The sequence below is a fragment of the Bufo bufo genome, chromosome 2 (assembly GCF_905171765.1).
Source record: "Bufo bufo chromosome 2, aBufBuf1.1, whole genome shotgun sequence".
Classification (NCBI taxonomy): Eukaryota; Metazoa; Chordata; class Amphibia; order Anura; family Bufonidae; genus Bufo; species Bufo bufo.
Window position 1 is genome coordinate 300,329,186 of NC_053390.1, and position 14,528 is coordinate 300,343,713.

General features: G+C 42.0%; 1 protein-coding gene across 1 annotated transcript in view; it reads left to right on the forward strand.

Moving 5' to 3' along the window:
• Positions 1 to 14,528, forward strand: part of RPGRIP1 (RPGR interacting protein 1) — an 80,135-nt gene that overhangs the window by 22,023 nt on the left and 43,584 nt on the right. Inside the window, 3 exon segments of the mRNA XM_040419735.1 lie at positions 9,013 to 9,159; positions 10,572 to 10,645; positions 10,725 to 10,864. Coding sequence (XP_040275669.1) covers positions 9,013 to 9,159; positions 10,572 to 10,645; positions 10,725 to 10,864 — 361 coding nt within the window.

Consider the following 14,528-nt stretch of genomic DNA (forward strand, 5'->3'; position numbering starts at 1 on the left):
TGTGGCTCACCCGTATCTGTTACTGTGGTTAAGGTGCTCTGCTTTTTGGATGATTCACCTATTCATCCCACATGGAGAAATATATAAATTATAAATAAAAACAGGCACTCACCAGCTGGCAGGTCTATAAGTAGTAGCTTTATATAATGATATAAAATTATTACATAAAATTTACAATAAAATGTTCACATAAAATTTTGACATAAGAAGCACTGGGGACAATATATAGATATAGTTATGTGTCTTCCTTATGTTGGCTATCTGAATGGATATTGGGCTCTAGGTCAATTCCTATAAGTGCATATAGTGCCAAGATATACAAATAATAACAATAAAGTCCTATGTGAAAAAGTCCAGTGTAGAATATCAAGGATAGGTATCCTGCAGAAGAGTGAAAAAATCCTGTGGAAAATAAATGTATCCTGTGGAGGATATGTGTGACGGGAAATAAAGATATGATAATCTCTGGTGGTTAGTGTTTGGCCTCATGCACACGACCGTTGTGTGCATCCGTGGCCGTTGTGCCGTTTTCCGTTTTTTTTCGCGGACCCATTGACTTTCAATGGGTCCGTGGAAAAAACGAAAAAGGCACCGTTTGGCAGCCGCATCCGTGAGCCGTGTTTCCTGTCCTATTTTTTTCACGGCCAACGGTTCACGGACCCATTCAAGTCAATGGGTCCGTGAAAGAACACGGATGCACACAAGATTGGCATCCGTGTCCGTGATCCGTGGCCGTAGGTTAGTTTTTATACAGACGGATCCGAAGATCCGTCTGCATAAAAGCTTTTTCAAAGCTGAGTTTTCACTTCGTGAAAACTCAGAACCGACAGTATATTCTAACACAGAAGCGTTCCCATGGTGATGGGGACGCTTCTAGTTAGAATACACTACAAACTGTGTACAAGACTGCCCCCTGCTGCCTGGCAGCATCCGATCTCTTACAGGGGGCCGTGATCAGCACAATTAACCCCTTCAGGTGCGGCACCTGAAGGGGTTAATTGTGCTGATCACGGCCCCCTGGGCAGACCCTCCCCCCCTCCCCAGTTTAAATATCATTGGTGGCCAGGTGCGGCCCCCCCCCCCTCCCTCTATTGTAATAATTCGTTGGTGGCACAGTGTGCGCCCCCCCCCCTCCCTCCCTCTATTGTAATAATTAGTTGGTGGCACAGTGTGCGCCCCCCATCGGCCCCCCCTCCCTCTATAGATTAACAACATTGGTGGCCAGTGTGCGGCCTCCCATCTCCCCCCCCCCCCCCCCCATCATTGGTGGCAGCGGAGTTCCGATCGGAGTCCCAGTTTAATCGCTTGGGCTCCGATCGGTAACCATGGCAACCGGGACGCTACTACAGTCTTGGTTGCCATGGTTACTTAGCAATAGTACAATAGTAGAAGATTCATACTTACCTGCTGCTGGCTGCTGGCTGCTGGCTGCTGCTGCGATGTTCGTGTCCGGCCGGGAGCTCCACCTACTGGTAAGTGACAGGTCTGTGCGGCGCATTGCTAAATGAACTGTCACTTACTAGTAGGAGGAGCTCCCGCCCGGACACGAACATCGCAGCTCCCAGGTAAGTATGAATCTTTTACTATTGTACTATTGCTAGTAACCCGCTGCCACCAATGATCGGGGGGGGGGGAGATGGGAGGCCGCACACTGGCCACCAATGTTGTTAATGCTATAGAGGGAGGGGGGGCCAATGGGGGCGCACACTGTGCCACCAACGATTTATTACAATAGAGGGAGGAAGGGGGGGGGGGCGCACACTGTGCCACCAACGAATTATTACAATAGAGGGAGGAAGGGGGGGGCACACTGTGCCACCAACGAATTATTACAATAGAGGGAGGAAGGGGGGGGGGGCACACTGTGCCACCAACAAATTATTACAATAGAGGGAGGAAGGGGGGGGGCCGCACTGGCCACCAATGATATTCAAACTGGGGAGGGGGGGGAGGGTCTGCCCCCTGCTGCCTGGCAGCCCTGATCTCTTACAGGGGGATATGATAGTACAATTAACCCCTTCAGGTGCGGCACCTGAGGGGTTAATTGTGCTGATCACGGCCCCCTGTAAGAGATCGGATGCTGCTAGGCAGCAGGGGGCAGTCATGTACACAGTTTGTAGTATATTCTAACTAGAAGCGTCCCCATCACCATGGGAACGCGTCTGTGTTAGAATATACTGTCGGAAATGAGGTTTCACGATCTAACTCATATCCGACAGTATATTCTAACATAGAGGCGTTCCCATGGTGATGGGGACGCTTCAAGTTAAAATATACCATCGGATGGAGAAAACTCCGATCTGATGGTATAAAAGGGACTCCAGACTTTACATTGAAAGTCAATGGGGACGGATCCGTTTGAAATGGCACCATATTGTGTCAACGTCAAACGGATCCGTCCCCATTGACTTGCATTGTAATTCAGGACGGATCCGTTTGGCTCCGCACGGCCAGGCGGACACCCAAAACGACTTTTTTTTTTCATGTCCGTGGATCCTCCAAAAATCAAGGAAGACCCACGGACGAAAAAACGGTCACGGATCACGGTAAAACGGAACCCCGTTTTGCGGACCGCAAAAAAATACGGTCGTGTGCATGAGGCCTTTCAGTGAGATCTTATGAAGACCTAGTAGCAATTCCTCAGATGAGGTAAAATCATTGTTTCCATTCAGTAACAGTTCCTCTATGCGCCAGAAAATAAGGGTTTAGGTGAAAAGTGGTCGGGTTTTGAAACTGGGGCGTCCCCCTAGTTCTTCAAACCCTCTTACCTTGCCCTTAGTTGTGACTGTCCTCTTTGGGGGTGCCACTCTCATAGGCGCTGGGTCTCTTAGTTCTCCCGGGTTGACACGGGATCCAACAATGCAGGAGTTACCTCTCGCCGGTCTCGGCGTTCCACGAGGTTGCTTCCTTGCGTGTCACCAGTCAGGAAGTGATTTCCAGAGTTCGCGTAGTCTCGCGATGGCTTGATCCAGCTAAGTTTGCACTGGAATGTTGTTACAAGCTGTGTGGTAATCTTCCGACGGTTATTGCAATCAGATTCGGGTGGGTAATTTTTACTCGCAGGAACCAGCCAGACGCGTTTCGAGGGTCCTCCCTCTTCCTCAGTGGCTATAATGCGAGTATTACCCTTCTTCCTTATATACTGTGGTTCTCTGAAGTCCCACCAAAATCCGACATGGATTTCTCCTGTTCTCATTAGACTGTATATTATATCTTCAGTGTATAGTACTACCTAAGTGTATATATATATAGACTGCTTATCTTTATAATTTTAATAATCTTTATTTCTAAAATACAATTTAAAAGTATGTATAAAAATATAAAAATATAAATAGATGAAATATACAAGCTATAACTTAGAAATCCCAATCCCTTGGATTTTGTTCCTTTCATTAGTCCTTACTTTGTGGATTGGGGATAGGCTATAGTTGGTTGGGTTTTTCTCCATAGGTATTTGCCAATATATGGGAACCATAGTATAGGTACCAAGATATCTTAAAAACCTGAAGGAATCCATAAAATCCCAGAAATCGCAAAAATCGGAAAAAACGCATCGAAAACGCATCGCATAACCAAAAACCGCATATGCGTTTTCAGTGCGTTTTATATGGGAATCACCTCCCACATCCATCTCCATGATTCCCCATCAATTGTAACGCATCCTCCCTATGAGAAACATCATTAAATGTTGTATATTGAATATTGATTATTAAATTACAATTGTTGACAATATGTTCTCTATTAATGGTCTCATAGACATATATATTCAATAATTTGAGTTAATTTTTCAAATTAATTTTTCATTTTTCATTTGAAGTATAAGGGGAGGGGGGCCCGCCTCCGAGGGGAGATCCTGGTGTTAAGATATAGCCAACCCCAGGATGTCCCATCAGAGGAAGGCACCCCTCTCCAATGTCTATAAGAAACCAAATATCTCAAAATCTGAGTTTAATCCCCGTGGAAGGAGAGTTTGGAAATCGAAAATTTGCCTAGATTCCTGTCTCGACATCCTAGCGATATGGTCTCCGCCTCGCCAGTGTATATCCACCTTTTCAAAGGCCATGAAGACCATACCCTTTGGGTCTTTATTGTGACATTGTTTGTAGTGTAGTGACAGGGAGTGCTTTTCATAACCGTTTTTTATGTTACTCACATGTTCTGCCAGCCTTTTTTTCAATGTGCGTTTAGTTCTCCCAATATATTGTTTCTTACACTGGCATTCTATCATATACAAGATATTCTTTGAGCTACAGGTCAAAAATTCTTTAATTTCCCACGTAAAGGAGTTTACCCGTGATTGAATTTCAGTGGTCTTCTTAGGAAATGATGTGAGTTTGCAGATTCCACAACTCCCACATCTATAGAAGCCACTCAAATTCAACCAACCTTGAATAGATGATTTATTCTCTTTAGTTTTATTTTTGACTGATGGTGCTACCTTTAGGGATAAGTTTTGAGCTCTAGTATATGTAATTTGGGGGCCATTACCAATCAGAGGGCCTATTAATTTGTCGTTCAATAGATGATGCCAGTGCTTCCTCACTATTCCCTCTATTTGTTTGTGTTGTTTATTAAAGGGTAATATGATTCTGAACTGATCTCCTTCTTTATCTTCTTTTATGTTTTCTAAAAAGAAGGTATTTCTGTCTGTGTTTTGTACCTTGATCAGTGCTTTGTCCAATACATTATTGGGATACTCCTTATCTAGAAAACGCTTTTTCAACATTTGGGCCTCCCTATCAAAATCTGCTTCATCAGTACAGTTTCTTTTTATCCTCCTGAATTGTCCCGTTGGGACTTCAAGCAACCATCTAGGTAGATGGCAGCTTGAAAAAAGGATGTAGCTGTTACGGGACACCTCTTTCTGAAATGTTCTGCAAAACAATTGGTTATCTTGCACCCTGATTGACAAATCTAGGAATTCTATTTTTTCTTCGCTCAGATTTACCGAAAAGCTGAGGCCATAAATATTATTATTAATTCTTTCTAGAAATAGATCAAGATCCTCTCTCGTACCTCTCCAGACAAATAGGATGTCATCGATGAACCTATACCAGAGTACCAGGTCTGCCCCTACCATGTGCCGGATCTGCTCATCTTCCCATTGCGCCATGAATAAATTTGCGTAACTAGGGGCAAACCTGGTACCCATGGCAGTTCCCCTAGTCTGAAGATAATAATCCTGGTTGTAAGCAAAATAGTTGTGGGTCAAAATAAATTTCACCCCCTCTGCTATAAAAATCTATCTGCTTCTCCACAAGATCACTGTGAGTATTCAGTTGGTTTCTTAATGCTTTGATTCCTTGATCATGATTTATGACCGTATACAGGGAACTTACATCTAAAGTCCCCAATATCCAACTTGTCTCATATTTAAGACCCTCCACTATTTGTATGACTTGCGTCGTGTCTCTGATATATGCAAAGTTCTTTTTTACACTTGGTTGTAGGAGTTTGTCTATGTACTCTGACAAATTTGAAGTTAAAGACCCTATGCCAGAGATGATTGGTCTCCCTGGGGGGTTCATTTGATCTTTATGAACTTTCGGGAGACAGTAAAATACTGGCATTCTATGCTGGGTCTTAGTAATATAATTAAATTCATGATCGTTTAGAATACCCCTTTCCCAACCATCTCTGGCATAGTCTATCAATTCCCCACTATATTCATTTGTGGGGTCTTTCATCAATCTGGAGTATGTAGCAGTGTCCGATAACTGTCTAAGACATTCTGCTTCATATTTTTGTGTCTCCAGAATGACGAAAGCCCCTCCCTTATCCGCAGGTCGTATGGTGATATTTTCCGACTTTTGTAATTGTTTTAAGGCCTGTATTTCCTGAGTGGTCACATTATTACCTAATCTTCCATTTATATTTAGTTTCCTAATATCTGTTTCCACAGATTTCTTAAATGCTGCCATCTCATGGCCTATCTGCTGTCTTGGATACATCTTACTTGTCAGTCTCAATTTAGTGTGGACGAAAGTATTATTTTCAATGATATGGGGTTCCTCATAAAGTATTTTTTAAGGCATAATTTTCTAACAAATTTCTCTATTCCAATATAGATGTCAAATTTGCTAGCTTGTGCTGTGGGGGCAAATTTTAGTCCCTTGTTTAATAATTGGATCTGGGTTGAAGTGAGAGATGTTTTACTCAAATTTATGATTGAATCTAACTCTTTTTGAGTATTCAATCTCTGTGTTTCCTTCTTCCCTTTTCCCTTTCCCCTCCTTGTCCCCTTTGGTCGTGATGGTACTGATACCGATTCGGGATATAATTCTCCCTCCCTCCCTGATAATTCCCCTCCCTCGGGTTGTATTGGGTTTCTTGATATTGGTCCCTGTGTCTCAAGTTGTATTGGTGACCCATCTCCCGATGGTGACTCGTTATTGGAGGGGATTTCGCCCGTTCTGGTGTTGTATGTCTTATTTGGCGCGTTTTCGTTTTGTGGTGTGGAGGGGTCCCATCTAAAAAATTATTATTCATGATCGGTTCATACCTATTTCTCACTGGGATTTCATATTCATATTGTCTATTCTCTCTATTTTCTCTAATGGGCTCTTCATTTAATCTTGTGCTGATTAATTGTTGGTTTTCACCTGATGGATGTTTGTCTATTTCTCCTCTAGTGGTTTTCTTCAGTTTCTTGCTTTTTTTACTGACTATCTCCTGTTCTATTAATCCCAAATTTTTGCAAATTCTTTGTTGCCAATTAGTGATTTCTTCACTTTTAGGGAATATCTGAATTGATTCCCTAATCTTTAGGATTTTTTCTGAAGTTTCTTCTAAGATTTTATTTCTTCTCTTAATAATTAGTTCTACTAATGCTATTGATTGTTTCATCAGGAGATTATCCCATTCTTCCCTAAAGGAGTCATTAAGTAAATCCGTCGCTGGGTTCTTAGATAGCTGTAGTCCTTTGGGTATAATACCTAATTCCAGGTATTTCCCCAGGGATTTAATTTCCATTTCTGTTTTAATTGCCTTATCAGCAATGTTTCCAGCTATCTAAAGGACTCCGTGACGGATTTCTCATTAGATCCAAAATTATTGATATTTGCCTCTTCAAAAATAAATGTCTCCAACCTAGTATTTTGGTTCTCTATAAACTGCCAAATGTCCATAATAACAGGCACTGGGGAGCTCAACGATATTAGGTGAAAAAAATTATAATGATATATATATATATCGTGGCTCACCCGTATCTGTTACTGTGGTTAAGGTGCTCTGCTTTTTGGATGATTCACCTATTCATCCCACATGGAGAAATATATAAATTATAAATAAAAACAGGCACTCACCAGCTGGCAGGTCTATAAGTAGTAGCTTTATATAATGATATAAAATTATTACATAAAATTTACAATAAAATGTTCACATAAAATTTTGACATAAGAAGCACTGGGGACAATATATAGATATAGTTATGTGTCTTCCTTATGTTGGCTATCTGAATGGATATTGGGCTCTAGGTCAATTCCTATAAGTGCATATAGTGCCAAGATATACAAATAATAACAATAAAGTCCTATGTGAAAAAGTCCAGTGTAGAATATCAAGGATAGGTATCCTGCAGAAGAGTGAAAAAATCCTGTGGAAAATAAATGTATCCTGTGGAGGATATGTGTGACGGGAAATAAAGATATGATAATCTTTGGTGGTTAGTGTTTCAGTGAGATCTTATGAAGACCTAGTAGCAATTCCTCAGATGAGGTAAAATCATTGTTTCCATTCAGTAACAGTTCCTCTATGCGCCAGAAAATAAGGGTTTAGGTGAAAAGTGGTCGGGTTTTGAAACTGGGGCGTCCCCCTAGTTCTTCAAACCCTCTTACCTTGCCCTTAGTTGTGACTGTACTCTTTGGGGGTGCCACTCTCATAGGCGCTGGGTCTCTTAGTTCTCCTGGGTTGACACGGGATCCAACAATGCAGGAGTTACCTCTCGCCGGTCTCGGCGTTCCACGAGGTTGCTTCCTTGCGTGTCAGGAAGTGATTTCCAGAGTTCGCGTAGTTAACTAATACAGCAGTAAAATATCCTCAATTACTGTATTCTTTTAATCCTTTCAGAACTGGGTGATTTTCTGGTTTTGCATTTTCTTTTTAAACAGCCATAACTGCCAGAAAAAAAAAATCTAATAGAGTAGAACTGGAAAAAGAAAGCAAGTCTGCCATAGTTTTATGGGTTTTATTTTTATGTCATTCCCTAGCAACAAAAAATGGCTGGATTCTTTTTCCATTACTGTGCTCACAACTTTTTTTTTTTTTTACCTTTTTTTAAGCCCCCCACCCCAGGGGACCTGAACTTGCAATCAGATCGCTTGTGCCTTACACTGCAATTAATTATCACCACCTGCAGGGTTCCATAAGAACTAGAGCTGTAATAGACTGGGTTTCTTCAGAGAGACCCAGGCTACCACAAACGAGAGGCTTTTCCGATCTCAGCGCTGGGAAGCCGTTTGGGCCCTGGTAGCGCAGCATTCCCGGAAAAACCTGCCTCAGCAGCTATGGTCATAATTGACCATGGCATCTGAGGGTTTTAAATGTCTGCGGTCAGCATTATCGCCGATTGCAGCATTATCTCTGTGTCTCTGCTGATTAGACACCTGGCATCAATGGTGAGCATTAAGCTCATGAGTGGGCAACATTATTAAACCTCGTACTTACACCATACATGCATGGCAGCGGTGCTGAAGGTGTTAATAACACATTCTTAGATTGCATATGCTGAGAGCTACTACTGAATATTTTCTCTCCCAATCTTTCTGTCTCTTTCCCTCTATTTCTCCCCTCCTCCTTTCTCTATTTTCTCCCTCTCTGTCCTTCCTCTCTCTCCCCCCCCCCCCCCTCGACTGAAAATTCTGGTTTGTTAGAATCAGAACTTTATGAAAAATTCTGGTCAATTTTTAGAATTGATTCGCTCATGGCTGATTGTACGTCAAAACAAGCTAGAATTTATTCAGCAATCAAGCGTGTCTACTTGAGCCACTTCTTTTGTCATTTTCGTCCTGATAGAAGCAAAAGTCATTGACTCTCAGTCACAAAGCAGTGTTGACCCAGCTAGAAAACCTCAGCTCACAACTGAAAGACGAAAGAGGAAAGGTGCTAGCTATGGAGATTGATCAGCAGAACATGGCCCATCTTCAGAAGTCACTTCTTGAGGTAAAGTGACACCAGATGAGGCCTCTAAGTGTATGGGTCGAAAAACCTTACTTTCTTTGTTTTTTAATACTGTCTGTGTATTAATGTATGGTGTAACAGCCTGTAACAGCATATTTCTGGTGTAGATTGCGACAGGCCCATCTCACTTACCATTTTCTACGCCTGGAAGCTGTCTTATATTTAGAAGCGGCGGTGGATGCGCTGAAGTTATGTAGAGGCCAGCGCAGGGGCTTATTAAGACAAATGTCTAAAACACCGGTCATAAAGGGGTTGTCCGGGTTCAGAGATGAACCCGGACATACCTCCATTTTCACCCAGGCAGCTCCCCTAACTTGAGCATCAGAGCAGTTCATGCAGTTCAGGCATTTTTTGGAGATCCGGTGACGTACCGGGCTCTCCATGGGGCTGCCCGGCACTGATGGGGCGGGCTTTAGCGCTGCCCTAGCCATTAAAATGGCTAGGGCAGCGCTAAAGCACACCCATCAGAGCCGCCCGGCAGTGTGTGATTGCAAACAAAAGAGCCGATGCTCAAGTCAGGGGGGCTGCCGAGGTGAAATTATGGGTATGTCCGGGTTCAGCTCTGAACCCGGACAACCCCTTTAATAAATGTGCCCCATAGTGTGCAATTTTCATGATAAAATGGTCTAAATGTCATGCTGAAAGTGCTATTGTTGTCTCCAGATTTGTAATTTTTGTGTGTGAGTGCAAAGACTATGCCACAAGCAACAACGTGATGTGAAGCTGAATATCATACCACACTATAAATAATGAAGATACTGTGAATGGAATAGTAATGACATTTAGCATCTTCATTAATAAATCTAAAGGGGTATTCCGGTTGTTAGAAGTTATCCTTATCCACAGGATAGGGGATTACTATTAGATCAGTGAGCGTTCTTACTGTGGGATCCCCACCGATCAAAAGAACAGGGGGCCCCGTATCACCTGCAGCCCCCGTGAGATGAACGGAGCTGCCGGTCACACATGCATGTGGCTGCTTCGTTCATTTCTATGGGAGTTCCAGAGATAGCCGAGCGATGTAATTGGCCATCTCTGGAATTCCTATAAAGATGAATGGAGCGGCTGCATGCATGCCTGATCATCGGCTGCTCCGTCCATTTCAAGGGGCCTGTCTTGTTTTGCTATTGGGCCCTATGAGAGAGACCTACAACCCAACACATTTATAATTACCATTTTCTGGTAATGTGAAATACCTAGCTGGCATAGATTTCAAATTATTGCACGAGGACCAGCCGAGATGCAGCAAAATTATATTTGGCATATCTCACTCCACCATACACTAGATCAAGACTAGCATCAGAAACACTCTTGATAAATCTTCCCCACAGATATTAAAGGGATCTAGTTGTCTTTGCTTACTGACATTATCACGTTGTGCTATTATCCTTTAGTTTCAGGAGCGAGTCTCTGATCTTGAGAAGGAGAAAGAACTTCTTAAAGAAAACTATGAGAACCTTCTGAAAAGGTGAGGTCAGGAATAAGAGTTGATTGACTGATGTTCATAAATAGATCTGAATCTTAAGCAATATTTATTTCTCTGTCAGTTCACTGGACACAGAAAACATGAACTCCTGGAAAGTGACAGAGGTCGAGTTAAAGGCACAGATTAAAATGCTGGAGGGACACATTCAATGTCACGTAATTGATCTTACACAAAGCAGGGAGCTTCTTCGGCAAGAGAAAGGTGTTTAAGTAAATATATCGTTCAGTAACCAAATTTATACTAGCATACTAAACTATGATATAATGCAAATGGAGTAGATTATATGATACATGTGTGAGTGCAATAATTATCAAAGGCTAGATGTACATGGAACAATTAACATTCTTAATAAATTCGAAGACTGGAGTAAAATGCACCAAATTTATTAACCCCTTAAAGAGGTTATCCAACCCCTTAAAGAGGTTATCCAACCCCTTTAAGGACTAGGCCAATTTTCCTTTGTGCATTTCCATTATTTTTTTCTTCTCTGCCTTCCAAGACCCATAGCTTTTTTACATTTCTGTTCACACAGCTTTATGAGGGCTTATTTTTTATGGGACAAGTTGTGTTTTTTTAATGGCACTATTTAATTCACTATGTCTTGTATTGAAAAACCTATTGACCACAGCATCTGGAGGTTAAATGACTGTGATCAAATTTATCTCCGATCCCTGTCATTGTAGTTCAACATCATCATTATTCTGCTCCATTATGGATGAGCGAACCCGAACTTTACAGGTTTCAGTTCGGTGTTCAGGTGGTGTAGAAATTCTGTTATGGACTCCGTTAAAACGGAATATAACGAAATTTGTAGATGGAATGCAAAACGGAAGCCTTTAACCCCTTAAGGACATAGGGCGTACCGGTACGCCCTATTTCCCGAGTCTTTAAGGACCAAGGACGTACCGGTACGTCCTAACTTTAAATAGGCATTCCAGCGCCCCAGGGGTTAATCTGAACAGGATGCCGGCTGAAATCATTCAGCCGGCATCCTGTCACAACGCCAGGGGGGGTCATGTAACCCCCCCGTGTCAGCGATCAGTGCAAACCGCAGGTCAATTCAGACCTGCGGTTTGCTGCGCTTTTTGCAGTTTCTGATCCCCGCAGTCCCTGACCGCGGGGATCAGAAACTTTACAGTGCCTAAAATCAATATTTTTCACCCCCCCCTGCACCCCTGCACGATTTGATGCCGGCGGTGGGGGCGTTGCAGGAGGCGGGCGTTGGCTTTTAGTGGTTATACCAGGGTGCCAGCACATTGCTGGCACCCTGGTATAAACGGCTGACATCGTACGGACCGCTGTATGGAAAAAGTTAACTGACATCGGTCAGGGAGCTCCCTCCCTCTCCATCGGGGGGCTGCTGTGCCTTTGCAGCCCCCCGATGGAGAGGGAGAGAGCCCCCGACAGGCCCCTCAGCCCTGTGCTTACCCTTCGCCGTCTGCGAAGTTGTGGCAGACGGGGAAGGTTTCCATGGCAACAGGACGCCTGCTCAGGCGTCCTGCTCTCCATGGTGCTGAACAGATCTATGCTAAAAGCATAGATCTGTTCAGTGTAAGTAAAATACAGTACAGTGCAATATATATTGTACTGTACTGTATTATACAGACATCAGACCCACTGGATCTTCAAGAACCAAGTGGGTTGGGTCAAAAAAATGTAAAAAAAGTGAAAAAAGTTAAGATAAAAAAAAAACATTTATCACTGAATAAAAATAAAAAAAATAAAATACACTACACATATTAGGTATCGCCGCGTCCATAACGACCTGATCTATAAAACGATCATGTTACTTTCCCCACATGGTGAACGCCATAAAAATAAAAAAATAAAAATTTTGCCCACCTTACTTCCCAAAAAAAGGTAAAAAAGTGATCAAAAAGTTGCATGTACGCCAAAATAGTACCAATCAAACCGTCATCTCATCCCTGCAAAAAATGAGACCCTACTCAAGATAATCGCCCAAAAACTGAAAAAACTATGGCTCTTAGACTATGGAAACACTAAAAACATGATTTTTTTTTGTTTCAAAAATGAAATCATTGTGTAAAACTTACATAAATAAAAAAAAAGTATACATATTAGGTATCGCCGCGTCCGTATCGACCGGCTCTATAAAAATATCACATGACCTAACCCTCAGGTGACACCGTAAAAAAATAAAATAAAAAACGGTGTAAAAAAAGCCATTTTTTGCCATCTTACGTCACAAAAAGTGTAATAGCAAGCGATCAATAAGTCATATGCACCCCAAATAGTGCAATCAAACCGTCATCTCATCCCGCAAAAAATGAGACCCTACTCAAGATAATCGCCCAAAAACTGAAAAAACTATGGCTCTTAGACTATGGAGACACTAAAACATTTTTTTTGGTTTTAAAATGAAGTTATTGTATAAAACTTACATAAATAAAAAAAATTGTATACATATAGGTATCGCGCGTCCGTGACAACCTGCTCTATAAAATTACCACATGATCTAACCTGTCAGATGAATGTTGTAAATAACAAAAAAAAAAAACATGCCAAAAAAGCTATTTCTTGTTACCTTGCCGCACAAAAAGTGTAATATAGAGCAACCAAAAATCATATGTACCCTAAACTAGTACCAACAAAACTGCCAACCTATCCCGTAGTTTCTAAAATGGAGTCACTTTTTTGGAGTTTCTACTCTAGGGGTGCATCAGGGGGGCTTCAAATGGGACATGGTGTCAAAAAACCAGTCCAGCAAAATCTGCCTTCCAAAAACCGTATGGCATTCCTTTCCTTCTGCACCCTGCGTGTGCCCGCTACAGCGGTTTACGACCACATATGGGGTGTTTCTGTAAATACAGAATTAGGGCCATAAATAATGAGTTTTGTTTGGCTGTTAACCCTTGCTTTGTAACTGTAAAAAAATATTAAAATGGAAAATCTGCCAAAATTTGAAATTCTGAAATTGTGTCTCTATTTTCCATTTAAATCTTGTGCAACACCTAAAGGGTTAACAAGTTTGTAAAATCTGTTTTGAATACCTTGAGGGGTCTAGTTTCTTAGATGGGGTCACTTATGGAGTTTTCTACTCTAGGGGTGCATCAGGGGGGCTTCAAATGGGACATGGTGTCAAAAAAACAGTCCAGCAAAATCAGCCCTCCAAAAACCATACGGCGCACCTTTCACTCTACGCCCCGCTGTGTGGCCGTACAGTAGTTTACGGCCACATATGGGGGTGTTTCTGTAAACAGCAGAGTCAGGGCAATAAAGATACAGTCTTGTTTGGCTGTTAACCCTTGCTTTGTTAGTGGAAAAAATGGGTTAAAATTGAAAATTAGGCAAAAAAATTAAATTCTCAAATTTCATCCCCATTTGCCAATAACTCTTGTGCAACACCTAAAGGGTTAACGACGTATGTAAAATCAGTTTTGAATACCTTGAGGGGTGAAGTTTCTTAGATGGGGTCACTTTTAGGGGTTTACTCCTCTAGGGGTGCATCAGGGGGCTTCAAATGGGACATGGTGTAAATAAACCAGTCCATAAAAATCAGCCTTCCACAAACCAAACGGCGCACCTTTCACTCTACGCCCCGCTGTGTGCCCGTACAGTAGTTTAAGGCCACATATTGGGTGTTTCTGTAAACGGCAGAGTACAGGGCAATAAAGATACAATCTTGTTTGGCTGTTAACCCTTGCTTTGTTAGTGGAAAAAAATGGGTTAAAATGAAAAATTAGACAAAAAATGAAATTCTCAAATTTCCTCCCCATTTGCCAATACTCTTTTGCAACACCTAAAGGGTTAAAATGTATGCAAAATCAGTTTTGAATACCTTGAGGGTGTAGTTTCTTAGATGGGGTCATTTTTGGGTGGTTTCTATTATGTAAGCCTCGCAAAT